General features: G+C 44.2%; 1 protein-coding gene across 13 annotated transcripts in view; it reads right to left on the bottom strand.

The window, feature by feature from the left end:
- The window catches only part of DIP2C (disco interacting protein 2 homolog C), a 294,103-nt gene that overhangs the window by 124,784 nt on the left and 149,340 nt on the right, over positions 1–19,979 (bottom strand). For 11 of the 13 annotated variants that reach the window (XR_009690071.1, XR_009690072.1, XM_061126603.1 and 8 more), the window contains 3 exons: positions 15,537–15,608; positions 13,836–14,003; positions 3,066–3,176 (listed from right to left, as the gene is read on the bottom strand). Coding sequence is in view for 11 of the 13 variants with exons in the window: in XM_061126603.1 (XP_060982586.1) it covers positions 3,066–3,176; positions 13,836–14,003; positions 15,537–15,608 (351 nt within the window). In the remaining 2 variants the exon portion in view is untranslated. The remainder of the gene's footprint in view (positions 1–3,065; positions 3,177–13,835; positions 14,004–15,536; positions 15,609–19,979) is intronic. The other 2 variants (XM_061126605.1, XM_061126613.1) reach the window with 2 other exon arrangements.

The raw sequence follows: 19,979 nt of genomic DNA, 5'->3' as shown, positions 1-19,979 counted from the left end.
TAATCATGGATTCCACTGGCTGTAAGAATAACATCATCATGTCAAGCAGCCTCTGGAAAAACCCACTGTACATTCACAAAAGAATGAGACTAAAAGAGGCAAGTAATGTGTTAGTATTATCCTGGAAATGGCTTGTCCTCACAGACTTTCCTGAAAGGGTCTTGAACCAACCCACAGCTCCCTGTACTCTGAGCTCTTCCTCCTGGAGGAAGACAGTACTACGTGACATTCGAGCTGGAATGAGCACAAGGTAGATGTTTTCTAGGTTTGGTAAATGCCTATTTATTCATTCACTTTCTAAATCAAATTTTAGTTCCCAAAGGAAATTATTTAAAAAGAGAGGTACAAATTACTCTATAAAGAATTCCAGTAGGAGTTCATTACCATGTAAAGCAATGGGTTTAGAAATGAAAATATATAGCCAAGAGATATTAAGTCTGTGGCTATATGGCTGACCAGATTGACTGTTAATTAGGTCAACTGTCTAAAGGATAACAGAATTACCTCTTGGCTGATAAATTTGGTCATTGAAACAACCAAAGTAATTCTACTGCAAGTGGTCAAAGAATTTTAGAAAGCAAAATATTCTGAGAGTCACAAAACCTTTTCTCTTAAATGTCCTATATCTTCTGTGCTGGTACAGGAGAAAATAAAATCCTGAAACATGTACACTCAAAACAGATTAAAACAAGCTTCTAAGATTTTATACCACTTAAAAAAAAACAATATATGAGCATAAACTCTAAAAGAAAGTAACTCAGCATTGAAATGCCTAAATTAAGAAAACTAATTAGAGTATTTTAAAACCAGGAAGCAGCAGATAATGACATAGCGAAGGAGACTATCAAATGAGCCCAGGGATGCCCCAAAGGCCCTCCTTAGTTTTCCTCTAGGGTGGATTTCATCCCATATGATGGTGGCACTGAGTCAGTTAAAGAAAATAAGAACACAGCTGAGCTTTCAAAAGCACATGGAAAGATCCTCTGGATATGTGTGCTCCTTAAAACTAAGCGGTCATTATTTATTCAAAATTGAGAGTGTAAATTTAAAAAAAAATTTAAAACTATATATGGAATAATATTTTTCACATCTTACATGATAATTGAAGGAATACCTGAACTATTTTTCATGTATTCTCTACACAGTAAGTAAATAGCTGGGGCAAATTCCACCACCTTTAACCTACAAATGGGAAACTGAATTCTGGAATGGCAGACCCAGAGAGGATCATCTATACAGCTGTACAACCTAGGCATCTCAGAGTCACCAAAATCCCCTCTCTCACACACCCCTGCCTTAACTCACCACATCTCACATCTCACTGGCACTGACTCATATCCTGTACAAATACCTCAGGTGTCCCGGGGCTTCCAGATCCTCCCTTCTAACTCATACTTCACAGTGTTACCAAAGTCATCTGCAAACCCCAACCCGCTCCAGTTGTGACTCTGCTTAAAACCTTTGATTGGAACCCTGTCATTTTCAGGATAAAGTCCAAGTGCCAAAAGATAAGGATGGGAGTGAGCATTTGTCTACTGTCTGTCTATACACATGCCTACACATATGTCTGTGTGTGTGTGTACATGTGGGTCTCTACCTGCATGTCTCCCATATGTGTGACTATGTACATGTATCTACATCTGTGTGCATGATATATAAAATGCACAACAGAATCAAGACAAGGGAGTAAATCTTAACATTCCACAGCAAGTTGACAGCACATATGTATGTGCTACCCTTCTAATTAATCTGAAAGGGGCCTCTGAGATGCCTGAATAAAGTAAGACAAGCTCTTGGTATGTGCTAGGATAAAACTACCTGTGAAAACACAGAACGTAAATTTGGCTACAAACCCCTGCCTTCATCCCACCCCCACACACATTGTCCCAGGCATCAGGACTGAGACAGCCAAGAAGGCAGAAGGAGCAGCAGTGAAGCTGCACTGGCCTTTTTCCTAGTTTCTCCAGTCCATTCTTCTTGCTTCTGCACATAAAGATTCCTGATGCCATAAAGTCCGTCTTATGCCATCTTCCCATCTAGAAAGGAGAGCGGGGCCAGGAAGTCAAGCACACAGCTCCTGAGCTTGGTGGGAAGGGTGGCGGCTTATCCTTCAAGTCCCCAATAAGGGAAAGACTCATAACACTGAGAGGCTCACAGGGCTGATCCACCTGCCTCCATGTGAAGTGGCTGAGCTACTTCACTTTTTGCAGCCTCAGCTTCCTCTTCCGCAGCACAAAACAGCCATTAAGTATGTCACCTTTCTGTTATAAAAACCAACTGAAGTAGTAACACCATTGCAAGTACTTGAAAATATAAAGTGATATATAAATGTTATAGTTTGGACTGTCATCATCAGCAGTCCACATGTACCCTGAACTGGTGTCCCAGCAATAACACTTATCATTTTCTTTAAAAAAAATTATAGTTAGGTAATCAGTGAAAAAACAACTGGAATCCAGATGGTGGTGGAAAAAATACTCAAAGAGTTAAACAGTAATCACAATACAACTTTCCTGATGCTAAATTAATGGAAGAAATTTAAGCCTGTCAAGCCCAGATGACTGCTCTAAAGCAGAATCATGAAGACAGCATTCTTATACACAGCGTCATAAAACACAAAGGAAATAAACAACACACAAATTATTAAGAATTTTATTTCTTTTTTGAAAACTCTACTTGAAAAACAAATCACTGAGGTTAAAAGAGAAGGAAAAAATACTAGCAACCAAGATAAGAAAAGTAAAACCAAGCTTTTTGAAACCAGTGTGAAACTTTGTAACACTTAAAAAATGAGCAAAATTTGGCTTACAAAAGGTTACTACATTTTAAATTATTGTAATATTCTAAATAATGGACACTATCTTAAAAATATAAAAAGAGTTACTTTTTACTGAATTTTATTGTGTGCCCTGGAGGGTGTATCCATGTCTGAGGTAAGAGGTGATTTGCATATCACAACCAACCACAAACACACCCGAACACACTGCTGTGCATTCACACAGCTTCTGCAGACATGTGTCCACTCCTGCGTTTCACCACCACCCACATTACATCTGGCACCTTACCCGACCGGTAGCGCTCATCTCGTGACCCTGAGGACCTTCGGCGGTGATAGCGAGAGGCAGAGGAAGGAGTGACTGGAGCCCGGCGCTCTGGAGGCAAAGCTTGATCCACCCCTGGGTTAAGGAAGACAGCAAAGTAAGATGAGGTGACTGGCAGCTGGAGTTCACTAACTCTGCCAAGCAAGTCATCTGGTGGAATAAAGCCCTGACTCTCTGTTTTTCCACAGCCAAGCTAAAGCACATAGGGGAGTCGGCATGGAAGGCTGGGACAGCCCAGATGAGGAACAGGAAAGGAAGCACCAGACTCCTTCCTGTCACAAATGCCTGTTATGTGCACGTGAAGTGATGCAGAGTAAGCCATAGCAACAATTTTTAAAATTATAATTATCATTAAATTAAAAGTAACTGTAAATAAGCCTTGCAGAGTATTTTTATAATCCAGGTTGCCAGGACTGAACATAAACTTTCCTCTTTCTTCATTCAAAATTTCAAACTCTGGCAACTTTACTCCACTTGATGCTAAACAAGTGAACAAGCCATATTTCAATATAGCTTTGAAGAATTACCAAAACTGTTAAAATCATCAAATAAAAATGATTCAGTTTCTGGCCAAAAGCTGACCTAACTCTGGCCAACGTGATAGCTATTCAGAAACAGAGTAGCCAAAGGCACAATCCAGAGAAAATTACTAGGTACTACGAGAGAGATTTAATTACCACAGTTCAGAATAAAGAAATGCTGAGCATTAAAGATTAACTGCTACTTCTTCAGAAAAGGGCCAGTAATACTTGACAGAAAGTGAATCAGAAAAAGCAATCTTAACCCAGAACTGTCTAGTCCCTGGTTTACCGTGATGGCTCCACAAGAGCTAGCTACTCATCCTTGAGGTTTAATATTCCTCTTACACTGGAGATTTCTGCACCTCATTTTTTCACAGAATGTCTGTGGACCCCACATATTACATTTGCTACGTCAGAACTGCACAAGAGTACACCGTGCACTGCAGCTCTGTGCTAGGTTCCACGGGCCTTCATCTAGCAAGTGTGTTAATGTCACTGTCATTAATTAACAGTTCTTGTCACTGAACCATTCAGAGCTCCAAGTTTTTTTCAAGTTATTGCTACAAATGATCTTTGACAAAATTACTTTGTGAAAGAATTACTTTATATTTTTTATCAAACAGATGCACATAATTTATGAAATCAAAGAGTACTATTAAGTCTCATAGGAAAACAGTAGTTACCTGGTGCTTACATTATTGAACCTTAGAATTCTAAGCAACATTATTCATATAGTTAAAATTTTTTAAATTTATTTGTATAAATGTATTTATTTGAAAATTATGTATAATTATTGCCTTTCATGCCAATTACTATTGAGAAGGTAAATTATTTTATCTTTAATTGGAGGATAATTGCTTTACAATGTTGTATTGGTTTCTGTCATACATTAACATGAATCAGCCATAGGTATAAATACGTCCCATCCCTCCTGAACCTCCCTCCCATCTCTCACCCCATCCCACCACCCCTCTAGACTGTCAGGGAGCACCGGGTTGAGCTACCTGCATGATACAGCAAATTCCCACTGGCTATCTATTTTACATACGGTAGTGTATATATGTCAATACTACTCTCTCAATTTGTCCCACCTTCTCCTTCCCACTCTGTGTCCACAAGTCTGTTCTCTATGTCTGCATCTCTATTACTGCCCTGCAAATAGGGTTAGGGTTAGGGATAATCATTGCCTTTCATGCTAATCATTGTCAAGAAGTTAAATTATTAAATGTGAATCTGATGCTATAATCTTTATGTAAATCTGTTTATTTTTTTCTTCTCTCCTCTGTCACCTTTTACACCTTTTTTTACATAAGGAGCGGCAAGCAAGCATTATGTTCTGCAGCAGAGGCATTACCAGATCTATTTCCAGCAGCTCTTTTACCCAGGCTATTCCATTTGCCCAAAGAAGAAAGGTCCAGTCTCTTGCCTGTGACTAAGCACAGTGTTCATCACCAAGGCGGAGCTGTTCTCCCTCTCCAGCACTGTGCTGATTTAGGGCCTCTGGTACAGTATTGCCTGGTGTCGCTGACTCTGGAGGCTCTTAGTTCCCTTTCTCCAGACAGCAAACTTCTCTGCAGGAACGCAGAAGGAGTGATCGCCTGTTGCCTAGAAGCCATGCCTACCCACAATGCCCACCATCATGGTTTCATCAGCCCATTCATCTGCTGCCTTCCTCGCTGTGGCTAAATAAGGTGCCTCTAATCATCAACCTTATAGAGCCTAAAAACACATCATTATTTCTCCATTCTCTTGTCCTAGAGATTCATACTTTATCCATTTACTGACATCACAGGTTAGTTCTGGGAAGAGGCAGAGCTAACGCACACTGTCAAGCTGCCAAGATTAAACAGTGCCTCACATACACGCGCACACACACATTTAGCTTCCAATCTCAGTACTGTTACCCATCAACTCCTTTCAAATATGCTTCCTGAAATTAGTTTCTACCTTGACCTTTCAGGTCCATAGGTGGCCATATCTCTCCTCTGGGAAGTGCAGTCACAGCACCTACAGACCAGCTATCAGTTCAGTTGCTCAGTCATATCCGACTCTTTGCGACCCCATGGACTGCAACGCACCAGGCTTCCTTGTCCATCACCAACTCCCAGAGCTTGCCCAAATTCATATCCATTGAGTCCATGATGCCATCCAACCATCACATCCTCTGTCGTCCCGTTCTCATCCTGCCTTCAATCCTTCCTAGCATCAGGGTCTTTTCCAATGAGTCAGTTCTTCACAACAGGTGTCCTAAGGATTGAAACTTCAGCTTCAGCATCAGTCCTTCCAATGAATATTCAGGACTGATTTCCTTTAGGATTGACTGGTTGGATCTCCTTGCAGTCCAAGGGACTCTCAAGAGTCTTCTCCAACACCACAGTTCAAAAGCATCAATTTTTTGGCGATCAGCTTTCTTTATGGTCCAACTCTCACACCCATACATGAACTTCTGGAAAAACCATAGCTTTGATTAGACAGACCTTTGTTGGTAAATTAATGCCTCTGCTTTTTAATATGCTGTCCAACTTTGGCATAGCTTCTCTTCCAAGGAACAAGCATCTTTTAATTTCATGGCCACAATCACCATCTGCCGTGATTTTGGAGCCCAAGAAAATAAAGTCTCTCACTGTTTCCAGTGCTTTCCCATCTATTTGCCACGAAGTGATGGGACCAGATGCCATGATCTTAGTTTTCTGAATGTTGAGTTTTAAGCCAACTTTTTCACTGTCCTCTTTCACTTTCATCAAGAGGCTCTTCAGTTCCTCTTCACTTTCTACCATAAGGGTGCTGTTATCTGCATATCTGAGGTTATTGATATTTCTCCCGGCAATCTTGATTCCAGCTTGTGCTTCATCCAGCCTGACATTTCGCATGGTGTACTCTGCATATAAGTTAAATAAGCAGTGTGACAATATACAGTCCTGACATACTCCTTCCCCAATTTGGAACCAGTCTGTTGTTCCATGTCCAGTTCTAACTGTTGCTTCTTGACCTACATAGATTTCTCAGAAGGCAGGTAAGGTGGTCTGGTATTCCCATCTCTTGAAGAATTTTCCACAGTTTGTTGTGATCCACACAGTCAAAAGCTTTATCATAGTCAATGAAGCAGATGTTTTTCTGAAATTCTCTTGCTTTTTCTATGATCCAGTGGATGTTGGCAATTTGATTTCTGGTTCCTCTGCCTTTTCTAAATCAAACCAGCTATACGACATGTAACTTAGGGCTCACCTCCTATGGACCCTACACTTCTGTCTTCAGAAAGCTAAGTTTGCATATAGCATTGTGAATATTTACTCTCAAAGGCAGAAAAATAAGAGTTTACAACCCAAGGTTTTAAAAGTTTTTAAAAGAAAATGAATAAACTACACAAAATGAGAATAGCTTCAATAAGTCACCAGCCTCAGGACATTAAAAGAGATTAAAATATAAGTATGCATATTTCAAATATTGGTTTTTACCTGACCTCACTGTGAATGAAATTTGAGGTAGCTTAAACGTACTTCAGTCAAATAAGCAACTCCAAATTAGAATGACCTGGTACACAGGAGAACATGGGGAAGTAACCAAGGGATCTTGCCTGTGACCCATCGTAAGAGGAGCTGACCACATGCTCCTGGTGCGATGGGCTGTTTCCCAGCAAGAGTAATCACAAATAATCAGTAAAACACGTAGTTACAGCCTAGTATTCAGCACTGCTGAGGTCTCACGCTCAGGCATCCCTGAAACCTAGCTCTCGGGACAGCCCAAGATGGCCAGTATGTCTTCGATAGAAGGGAGGGAGTCCCAAGAAAGGTGGGGTAACTGTCCAGAAACACGCAACGCAAAGTGGATAACAAAAAAAAATTTTTCCCAGGTAAAAACATGACAGAGATCAAGACTGGATCTCTTCTCCCACAAACACTGATCAAGCACCACTTGCTTCAGATCCCACATGAACTGAGGGCAATGCATCTGGACAATGCCATGCTCTGAAGATGGTGCCCCAACCTGCTGCTGGCACAGTCTGTGACCCTGGGCCTCAGTTTCCCATCTTTAGGCAGCACTGACAGGTATAGCCAATGCTTTACAGCACTGGTGTAAGCACTGTATATTTACTAAATTATTAACACAGTTGTATGAGACAGGCTTCTGCCATTTCACTGGGAGCAACTGAAGGCCCAGAACTGTGTCTGTGCCACTCCAGCAGTGCCCATCCATGTATGATGGGCACCCCTTCCTGGTGCACTCAAAGCCAGGCAAAGGCCAGGGCCCTGAAGCAGAGGCTCTCTTCTGTTCAGTGCTGCACTCCAGATGCAGTGGTCACTTGTCACACAGACCAAGTCCAGCTGGTACTCTGCATCTGGGAAGAGGTATTTTTGTGATCTCACCACAAAACTACTGTTCAACCAGCAGTCTTATAAAGAGAGATAGGAACTACTACAATTCCAGACTGTTACCCAGTAACAAACTTTGAGCAGCTGAAAGCTGCTGAGGTGGTGTGACTAAGGTGTGTGCATGGATCCTCACTTTGGACACATTAAGGGACTCTTAACAGGCACGTTAAGAGTCCAGAAAAGGCAACAACTGTCTGGCTGTCTGCCTGCAGCTGAGTGCTGTCCCTGGCTCACAGAAGGAACTCAGGAAGCACTGTTGAACCAGTAAGTAAAACATTTAAGGCTCATGCAGAGGGCTGCAACACATCAATTCATACACAAGTCAGTGAGTTTTTGTTCCATCTAGAATTGCAATGGGACTCTAAATAAAACTCTTAATCAGAGGGGGAGAGCAGAGATGCATGAGAGGAAAAGAGGAAAAAAAAGGACAGCACAGGAGAGAGTAAAACACAGCTGTCCACGCCTCGGAGTGTGCACCCTCCTGGGACTTCCATTTATGCACGTGGCACATCCCCAGCCCATTCGCAGACACCCTCATCCTTCACGGCTCCTTTCTTCCCCACCCTGAACTTTATCCTCAAGGTTAAAAGTTCACTGCCCTGACCCTTCACAGTCAGATGCCACCTGCTGCTCCAGGCACCCTCTCCACCCCCAGGGCCACCGCAGCCATGAACGTCAGTCTCTCTTCAATCCAACCAGGCTATGCCTGGTTCATGCCTCTGCACCCTGTGGACCCCAGAGCCGAGGCCCAGGTTCCTTCCCTGACAGCCAGCCTCTCTCCACCTCACGCTCCTCATGAGCCACCTCCCACTCCTGCCTCCAGGTTCCTGTCACAGAGAAATGGTTGCTGTTCCCAAGTTCTTGACCTGCTTATCACCACTCACTCCTCTAGATGCTTTTTCCTCTGCAGAGCTGAAAACTTTGTTTGAGCTCAAGGGGTAGAAAGCAGAGAAATAAGCCTTTTTTGAATGTCATTACTTTCAATATATGTTTAAGAAAGGTGCCCTGAAACTAACTTAATAATGTAAAACAACTATACTTCAATTAAAAAAGGCTCCTCAAAGAAAACCCTAACAGCACAGTTCTGGCACCTAAACAATCCACCAATTTCAGATTATTAAATAAATGCAGTCATTTTATTAACACTATGGTAAACCAGACACTAGAAATCACAGTAATCCTAAGAATAAGGCCTATAGGGGCTGGTCCATTCACCATGACACAATGGTGCACTACAGACCAGAAAACCTGCTGTATAGACACCATACAGTTGCTCAGAATATTAAATGTTCTAGAAAAAGTAAGTATTTATAAATTCAGATAGAGAAAAACATTAAAAAAACACCTTGGTTTTCAACAGCTTTAAAAGGAATCATGAAAAAAAAAATAAAAGGAATCATGAAGGACATGTAAAATAAAACAAAGATTTTATTTCCACTAACTACAGACAAATCACTGAACCTCTGAACCTCGGTTCCCACACGTGCTGGGGTGCAGACATAGACATAGTAATACAGAGTGACTGTTACTCCCAGGACCCTCATGGTGACTCAAGGCTCTCCGCTCCCCACCTACAGCATTCATGGATCTCAGCGTCCTGCAACCTCACTGGGCATGCCAAGGGCTCTCACTTAAGTGAAAATATGCACTAGATAGTTGGTAAAATTGCCAAGGATCTTTCCATATTTGTACACTGGCAAGTTTTGAATCCTCCCATTTTCTTCTAACACATAATTATACTTTGCTTCCCACAACAGAGTGAAGTGGAAGTCGCTCAGTTGTGTCTGACTCTTCGCGATCCCATGGACTATACATACAGTCCATGTAATTCTCCAGGCCAGAATACTGGAGCAGATAGCCTTTCCCTTCTCCAGGGGCTCTTCCCAACCCAGGGATTGAACCCAGGTTGCCCGCATTGCAGGTGGATTCTTTACCCGCTGAGCCAGAAGAGAAGCCCAAGAATACTGGAGTGGGTAGCCTATCCCTTCTCCAGTGAATCTTCCCAACCCAGGAATTGAACTAGGGTCTCCTGCACTGCAGGTGGATTCTTTACCAACTGAGCCATCAGGGAAGCCCCTTTCAGGCATGAATCCATATGCAAATTAAACATCAATAGAAAAATGGTTAGCAAATTTATACTGATTTATGGCAAGGCTTTATGCTGGTGGAGGGTAAAGTAGACTCAAGGGTGACAGCAATGTAAGAATTAGGCCCGCATGGTTGGGGAGATGTTTCAGTGGTAATGGTGAAGCTTCTGTCTGTCTTGTGCTGTTCTGACTTGAGTCAGTATGAAATGAAAGGAGTGGATTTCTTACCTGTACTACAGTTGTACATGGGGTCACATGTACAGTAGTACATGGGGTCACAAAGAGTTGGACACAACTGAGCGACTTTCACTTTCACGACTGGAAGAGTGTAGAGGACCTGGAGCCATAAGGGTTCAAGAGAGCCCCTACCCACTGTGCTGCAACTGTGTCTCATCCCCACATCCCAGCACTTGGCTTTGCTCAGCAGTGAGGCAACTTCGGAGGCAACAAGCGTATGTCTTCAAGACTGTGGCTTCAAGTTTCATTTTCCTTATAGACTGTCCATAAAAATCCATATGAGCCTGGTCCAGGGGATAACTACACTCTCGCTGTCCCCTGCCCTCCCTTCCATGGAGGATCGGCTGTTCCTAAGTAACTACTGGTGTCTGGGGAAGGAACCTGATTGGTTCAAAGCCATCAAAAAAAACAAGAAAACCATCCATCCATCTATCTAGTCAGCAGCTGTGTGTGATAAAATAAGAATACGCTTTGGACAACTTAGGGCACCAAGTTGTGTATCAAGATCATGACCACAGCATACCTAGGATACAAGTCATTACCTCTAGTGATGAAAGTTCCTTTCCTGGAGCAACTCAGTCTGGAAAGAATTCATGCTAAGTCACAGGCCATCCCGATTTAACTATTCGTATTTCTCTTCGGTATTTAACCTTGCACACTACACCCCATCCATCATGAACAGGTGGCATGGCCCAGGAAGGCCCCCAGGATCAGCCCTGGGTCCCTACAAAGCAGGTCAGAGGGGCAGCTCACTGCTGTGCCCAGGGAGGGAAGGCTGCACTCTGGGGAACAGGACTCTCCAGCAGGGTAAAAACAGACCAATGGTGCCCCAGGCACCAGAGCAGCGCAGCAGGTGTGCAAACAGACCAATGGTGTACCTGACACTGGGGCAGCATGGGTGTGAACACCAAGAAGCAGAACCAATCAGGCACAGCAGTGCCGGGAAGCTGCATTTCCTATAGCATATGAAACACAACGGCCTGTCCTAACCCCAGGGAGCAGGGAAGGAATCCTTGCCGAAGTGACACTTGAACTGAGCTTTAAGAGGTGTGCAGGTACAGGCAGAGGACACAAGCATGTGCCGACAGTGTGACATGGGATGCAGACTGGGGAGTCGGAGGGAGGACAGGCAGCTGCATGTGAAGCCCTTCTGATGCAGACAAGTCCACACTCCCAGTGGGGCCATCCTTCTCTAGCGGAACAAAGACGGACGATAAACTCACCCCAACCTAGAGAGGTTCCTCCCTGAGGAGGCTGTCCATGTGGACCCCAAGGCAGATTCCCAGAGGCCAGGAGGGAAACAGACCTGCCCTCTGGTCCCAGCAGCCGAACTCACCAAGGTTTTCACAACAATGCAGTCACAGTAGGTCCCTCTAACAGAGCACAAGCCACTTGCTGCTGGAGGAAAGGCAAGCTGGGCCTGGAGAAGACTGGATTCACACAAGTCACCCGCTGCTCAGAAACACTGGATGCCAATCATGAAGAAAGTAATACTCAGCCAATACACACATCATGACAACAGAGGGACTACATCTGGTCAAGGAAGATTTCACTATTTATGGTAATGATGGAATTTTACTACTTCACATCACCATGACCTTGCCATGAAAGCAGTGAAGACTCACTTATAGAAGCTGACACCATCTTATTAAGATATCCCTGAACAGAGTTGTAGAGAGTGGATTCTGTCTTCTAATTTTCCAAATTTTAGCAGGTTCAGAGACTAACAAAAGAATACATAGCTGAAAAACTCCAAGAGCATTAGTACCAAATAATTTCTCCTGAATAACATTTTCTCTTTGATGATGACTTTTAATATATTTTGACCCATTACTTGATTAAACACGTAATTTTTTTTTCTTTCTAGCTCTGGACCCTTTTCCTCATCTAGTTTTAGGTGAGCACTCAACACCATGCTCCCTGAAGTCAATATACCTTTGACTGGGTTCCCAGGTCACTCACTTCTGGGAAGAAAACCAGGGAAAACCTGCTTCCCCAGCACTTTTCCCTGGGATAGGGTAATGCACGGGAGCTCAGACTCAGGGTGCATCTCTTGCTCAAAGATGCATAAGCCATCCTAATCCACAATCATGTGTCCTAAACAAATTCCCCAAATTTGTGATCTTTGAAATATCCCACAGATCCCAAAGATCTTTGAAATATCTTTAGAGTACTTTCTAGAGAAGTCTTTTTCTCTAATAAAAATAACATAAAAAAAGGGAAAAAGGTAAAGTTCATCAAAATGCAAACTCTCTTTAGAAAAGTGTAAAGCAGGATAAGGGTAACTGAAAAGGAAAACAAGATGTTTCTCATGAAGATCCTACACCAAAAGTGTCATTTCTAAGGCTGACCTAGTCAAGAAGGAACCCTCTGATGCAGAGGCGCGCACTCTCCTTACTGCTCCCCAGAGGCAGTTGTGTACAGAGTGACTGTTCACCCAGGGCAACTTCTCAGCATTCAAATCAGCATAAGAACTGTACAACTACCCGGGCATCCAGCTTCCTGACCCCAGCATCCCCAGTGAACCTGCTTTCTCCTTCCCGGTTGGGGATGGTATGGCAGGAGGCCCAGGGAGCAGCGTTCCCCAGTAGCACTCTCAGCCTCACACATCCATAGGTGCGGGAGGCAAACAGAAACTGTGACGGGGCCTGGCAGCTAAGGCCCAAGTCTGCCACTTGTCCATCAATGCTCCTCTTTTGCCCACAAGAACATGCCTCATGCCTGTTAACAAGCTGGCCTAGAGAGGAGAGCAGAGGCACAGAGGGGAGACCAGGCTGTGTGTCCTCGTCTAAGATCCTGGGGATCAACTGTGACACACAGCTTATTATCTGTACATGATTCTCAAACAAGGTCTTTTATTTGAGTTTATGCTTATTCCTTATTGTACTAAAAGGTGCACTGAACTCATCTTTCTGGGCTTCTTATATTCAAAATATTCTTCACTTAAATAATTTTGACCTCTGAATAGAAGAATCATGACTCTGATGAACCAGTTCAGTTTTTCAATTTCAAAACTCCGTGACTGTCCTCTGGAGTCTGCCCTCTGGAGACTACCTTAATGGAGCTACAGACCTCACTCCCTGAAACAGATCTCAAGGGCCAGGGTACACTAGAGCTCATCCTCACCCAAGTCTCTGACAATGAGACAAGGTCAGTGAAGATCAATAATTTTAAGAAAAACAGTATGATCCGTCATGGATTCTTCTTTCCTAAGTGTTTTGTAAGTGGTGCTCCAAATGCGAAAATATGGTTGCAAAAACTCAGCATTATATTTTAATAGAAAACACTAGACCTGGGCCCTGAATCAGCAGGATAATCATGGTTCACAGCCTGTGACAAGCTCTGTGCCTGAGGAGCTCGGTAAGCTGAATGAGCTGAAATGGAGGACGGGGCTGAGAAACATGACCTCCTAGGTTCCCCCAAGGCTGAGCCCTACACTTCTATTTAGAATGGCATCAGGCAAACAGTCCATTGCAAAAGTGCCCTGCCATGGGATCTCTCTCAGTTAAGTGCGCTCACCGAAACGAAAGTAAAACAGTGGCCGGTTTCCTGCGGTGCTGGCCGCCCGCTCTCTGACCGCGGCGTCTCGGATGTCACACACCCCGATGTTGCCAGCCTGCAGCATTCTTCTCGGGGCTCCTTCACTGTGCTGCAGTCTACACCGGACCACGGCAGCTCCATTCGCTGCTGTAACAAGTTGAAAAAAAACTAATTAATTCAAACTTTAGTTTTTTTTAAATTTGTTACAGCGCCGAGCAGAGCTGCCGACCCCATGCAGAACAGCACAAAAAACACCAAGGGGACCATGTCACACAGGGCCACCCTCAGCACCCAGCAGTACGGGTCAGCCTCGTCCTGGGACTGTAGAGGCTCCATCTCCCAGAGCCATCTCCTGGGCATACACAGAACTGCTTCTGTTTCACTTTTGTTTGGCAAGGCACAGAAAATAAAATCTAGCAACACAAGGACCTACCGCCTCCCCACCAGCCTTCCTCCAAAACCACGAAGGGCCACCTGCAGATAGGAAGTCATCCCAGCAGTTCTGCTGGAGGATGAGAAGGAAAGCAGGGAGACCGCATCTAGTCGTCTGCCCCCGTGTGTCCTCTAAAACTCTCACACACAGGGTCAGCCGGACAACACACTGCTCTTCCATCCACTCAGACAGCGCACAGCTCCTTCCTTTTACAGACCAGAGAGCAAGAAAACTCAGGTCGCTAGCTAAGGCAGCCCTGCACAGCCAGCCAATCTTTACATTAACTTTCTTAAGCTCCAAGGAAAGAAAGAAACCACACAAAATCAAACAAGGCTAAAAAAGCAGCACACTCAACACAAATGTCCTGGAAAGTAAGCCACAGGTGAGGACACTCCTCCTCGCCCCCAACACTGGAGGCCATGTCACAGCCCAGAGAGCCAAAAGGCCTACACATGTGGAAATGAAGCTCTTCTAGCTGGAACATCTCAGCATGGCTTTATACCTGCTCCAACAGTGAACACTGTAGAGTCCATTTCTGTTGCTGTCCTACCTGCTGGAGGACTTGTGTTAGTATTAAGCCCTTCCTGATGCCCAGAAAATTCTCAAGGTTGCCCTCAGAACAGAGGTGTTACACCTGCAGCCCAGGGTCTCCCTCCTTTCCCTGAAATGTACATAACCAGCTCAAGTGTAGAATCCTACGTACTTGCATGTGTGAAAACCACAGAATGAAACAGAACTTGTACTTGGTTGAGAATTCATAATGCAGACAATCATGTTTCAAAAAAACAACCAACCAACCTTTACGATTTCAAAATCCCAGGCAGGATGTTACATCATTTTCTAGATTTGCCTCCCGAACCCCCACCAATGAAGTCAACAAAACTGTTGATTAACTTAAACCATTATCAATAATTTTAACTAAGTCAAAATTCATGTTTAAACCGCAAACGTTCTCGTATTTTTTATGATTAGAGTATTTTAAAGTAATCAAACATATTACTTTCCTCTGTGGATGAATACCTATTACAGTTATCTGGCACCTTCACAGAAAACTCCTATGTGTCTTCTGAATTCACAAAATATGCTGCAGTCACACAAAGGAGTGGGATGGGGCTGGTGCCACCTCAGGGGCCTGATCCGCATGCAGTCTGGGGACTGGGGGAGGACTGGTGCTCAGCTATTCTCTCAGGAGTTGCAGTTAACTCTTAAAACTGGACACCTTATGCTACTCAGCAAGGTTTACATACTCGGAGGCTGGGGCAGGTAGGCTCCAATCAATTTCGATCTCTTCTTCTCATATCCTTTTTGTGTGATGTCACCTGTAAGAGAAGGAAAGGGAAGTTCAGAATGCTTTCACTGGTAGAGCTAAGCACTTAACTAAGAAGACACAGTCACACATGTAGGTGTCTTCTGTTTCCTTATAATTTAAGAAGAAAGCACTTTACATCATTCACCTTGACTTTTCTACTGCTTGCAAACACTCATTTAAGTTACATAAAATCCTTTACAGCGCATGCACACACTGGTCTCCAGCCCCTTCTCACAAGGTTTTGGCTCTGATGGAGTCCAGAATTAAGATTATCTTACTCACATCTGCAGGGCAGGAAACTTCCCTGATCTATACAGCGCTCATTAACTTAATCAACAACGGATTCTGCAGGTGTCTACCCCAGTGAGAGCTGGCCAAAACCACCAATAATGAGCATCTTTCTTTGTTAAGGAGATTTTTTTTTTTTTAACTTATCAGACATGTCAGTTCCAAGGACTATACACTGCTAAGGTAGTTTTGAAAATAAGTGTCTAAAGCCAAAAAAAAAAAGGTAGATAAAAACAAATAAATAGGACATACAACCTATAGAATCCAAATACATGAATAAGATGTTTACAGTACAAACAGGAATTAAAGCCAGAGATTCAAGGATTGCTGCTAGGTTGCCAAGTACGCGGGACGATAACCTTACGACAGGTGACAGCCTTTCCCAATCGCAAGCTCGGACACACCTCACATGGATTTTTCTGAAGCTCTTCATTTTCACCCTAATATTCTGACCATACCATCATTCCTAAAACAGCTAAATATTAAAGTTTTAACAAAAATACAGCAAACAAATGAAAAGCTGTTGTGAGTCACACACAAGTTGCGAAGCCTGCTCTTCCGGGTGGTGATGCTTGCTACGTCCGATCAACCCAGAGGCACCCTGGGCCAAGAACCGCCTGGGCCACCACTGCTCCCAGCAGTCCACTCCGGCCCACAGAACTCACGACTAGTCTGTGTACACAGAGCTGTAAACAACACAGATATAGGAAGAACTATCCCCCATTGACTATTGAGCAATTTTGATGCTAAAACAAACCAACCACTCGTTGAAGACAATAAACCTGTAAGAATGCTAGTTTCTGTGCTAACTGTGCTCCTGCTCAGCATTTTATAAACTCAAAACCAGCTTGCTCCCTCCAGCAGAGACAATGCCCAGAGGAAAATGTAAGCATGTGGCAGGGGACAGAGCACTTGCCTGAGGGTGTTGATGGGAAAATCACATATTGGCCTGCCAGAAGGTCACCTGAGCATGGCAGGTACCTATTCTTTACCTGGTGTTTCCCTCAGTCCCTCCCCTCCCAGCCAATCTCACAGGTGCTCTGCACAGTCCTGCCATCGAGTCCTAACCTGGTGAACTAGCCCCTTCCGGCTTGTTCTTCACCCAGAGTTCAGCTCAGTTGTGAGGAGGAGATCAAGATGGCAGAGTAGGAAGATGTTGAGCTCATCTCCCACCATGAAAATTCTAAAATAGATCTCCAAGTGGAGCAATTCTCACTGAAAACTACCCAGAGACTGGCAGAAAGACTGCAGTACAACTGAGGCTGTAAGATCAATCCACATGAAACAGGGTAGGAAGGGAAAAGAAGCGATCAGATGAGGACCTGTGTACCAGGGAACAACTCCATAGAACGGGAAGGTCACAGGGATGGAGCTCTGCCCTGAAGAGCAGGCAGTTCAGCCACAGATCGGCGCCCTGGTCCTGGGGTCTGACAGGAAGACGAACACCCTGGCTGGCTGGAGGGCCTGTGGACTAGCAGGAGGGCTGTGGGAAGCCTGGGCTCCATGGTGAGCAGCACAGCCGGCAACTGAAGGCTGCTCTAGCCACTACCCATTTTTCACAGCCTGAGCCCAGTCCCGCCTCCTTCTCAATGTGGAGAAGGTCTGGCTATGCGACTCACCAAGGCCATGGCGACTCACAGTGGTGCAGACCCGAAGCAGTGACTGAGCAGGGTGGTGGCCACCACTGCTGGTGCTCACACAGGTGGTAAGTCAGCCCCAACCTCTGTCTGGGGCTGAACCCCTCAACTCTGCTGAGAGCCCACACAGGCACCTCCTGATTCAGCATTGCTGGGATGAGGGGCCTGGTGCCGGGATGGGGGAAACATACACTTAAAGGGAACAGAGGGGGCTCAGACCTAACCCTCAGGACTTCTGCTCCAGCAACCTGGGACCCTGCCCACTCCACAGGGTGGTGATGTCACCAAGCAGAGGGGAGCAGAGGGGAAGCCCAGCTCACACGGGGCTCCAGGCCTTGCCCTTCCACCTCCAGCCCCTCCTCCTACCAAGGCCAGAGCTGTCAGCACACCCTGGGAAGACATGACTTGTGCTCACAACAAGTAATGAAGCAAAAACAAACAGTTTAACAGATAAAGAATTCAAAGCATTAGCAACAAGAATCCTAACTAAACTTGGGAAAGAAACAAATGAACACAGAATTTTAACAAGAAACTAGAAAATATTTTTTTAAAAAAAGAATCAGTCAGAACTGAAGAATACAGTAAGTAAAATGAGAAAAACACCAGAAGGAAAGAAAAGAAGATTAGGTGATACAGAGGAACACATAAGTGATCTGGAAGACAGAAGAATGCAAATCATACATTATAAGAACAGTAAAAAGAAAGGCAAATTTAAAAATGAGAACAGGTTAAATGGCCTCTGGGACAACATCAAGCATATTAACCACCAGGTTACAGAGGTTCCAGAAGGAGAAGAGACAGAGAAGAGGGTAAAATATCTATCTGATGAAATTATGGCTGGAAACTTCCCAAAACTGAAAAAGGAAACATATCCAGGAAGAAGAAGTATGGAGGGTCCCATCCCAAATGAGATGAACACAGAGACCCACACCAAGACAAGTCATAATCAACAAGGCGAAAGTTACAGATAAAGAGGATTCCAAAGGCAGCAAGAGGAAAACATGAGTCCCATTCAAGGGAACCCCCATACGGCTATCAGCTGATTTTTCAGCAGAAACTCTGCAGGCCAGAAGGGAGTAGCATGATACATATCAAGTGCTGAAAGGTAAAAACTCTTGCAACCTACAATACTCTACCTAGCAAGATTATCATTCAGAATCGAATAAAAGATATTAAAAAAAAAACACACAAAAACGTCTCAGAGAAACAAAAACTCAAAGAGTTCATCAATACTGAACCTACCCTAAAAAATGTTAAAGGATCTTCTCTTAGTGGGAGAAAAAAGGCTACACAAGAATGATCTGTAGGGCAAAAAAAAAAAAGAATGATCTGTAGGGAAGAGGAAAAATCCCACTAGTAAAGGCAGACACATACTTGATCCTCAGCCACTTAAACAAGCTAGGAGAAAGATTCAAAGACAAAGTTTAGCTCAAGTTCTAAAAATTTCCCAGATGAACATTTAAGTACGTGGGGACGGGAGGTGGGGAGAGGGGCAGAGGTCCCCTCCCTTGAAGCCAACCTTAGAGGACACCTTAGAGGACACTGACTCTTCACCCTCACTCTGGAAAGCTCCAGATGTTAAAGATCTTGGCCCAAAGAAAAACAGGCACTTTTTAAAGGGGAAATGTTAAGGTCAGCCTCACAGAGGCCTCCACACAGGTTCCTAATCCCACAGACTCAGAAAGGTAAGTGGGAGGCGGAGTCAGGACTTCCACACAGGTGTTCTATTTTAGCTCCGCTACTACATGCTGGCACTAAGCAGTCAGCTCGGAGAAACTGCAGACACAACTCGGGAATCCCAGGGTGCTATCATCTCTCCAAACCAAGCAGAGGGAAGGGGAGACACTATTTACTGAATGACTTCCACACCCCATGAATTTTATCTAAATCACAGGTTGGCTAACTACAAATCCAGCCTGTGAGTTGATTTTGGAAATAAAGTTTTACTGGCACACAGTCATGCTCCCTGGTAAGCACCACAACACACACTGTGCAGCCTGCAAAGCCAGAAATATAAACTACTGAGCCCCCTCCTACATGTCCTAAGTAATCTCTTTTAATCCTTATAACCACTGATTTTACAGGTAAGGAGTCCAGGTGCAAATTGTACTTGTTTCTCGCCCAGGGCCTCAAATTGAAGAAGAAAACAACCTTTGTCCAACTCCAAAACTTTTCCCATAGAAACCACACCTGGAGTTTTCCCTCAAGCCTCCACTATGTGACCACTGGTCAGCATTCTCACTACCTGATGTCCTGCCCAGTTCTCCACCTGACTGGGACATCCTCACACCCCACTGCCTGTTTCCATGCCCCCATCCCTGCCCTGTCTCACTAACACCCCAGGCCACACAGAATTCTGCACAAGTCTCATGAGGCTTCGGGTGGCTGCTCACAGTTTTTTTCTTTTGTAACACATACAAGTGGTTTACCTTCCAAGCCAGGCTGTGACACCTTCA

This window comes from Dama dama, chromosome 23 (assembly GCF_033118175.1).
Source record: "Dama dama isolate Ldn47 chromosome 23, ASM3311817v1, whole genome shotgun sequence".
In the NCBI taxonomy this organism is placed as follows: Eukaryota; Metazoa; Chordata; class Mammalia; order Artiodactyla; family Cervidae; genus Dama; species Dama dama.
Note: the sequence above shows the minus strand (reverse complement) of the source record. Positions and strands in the feature narration are given on the sequence as shown.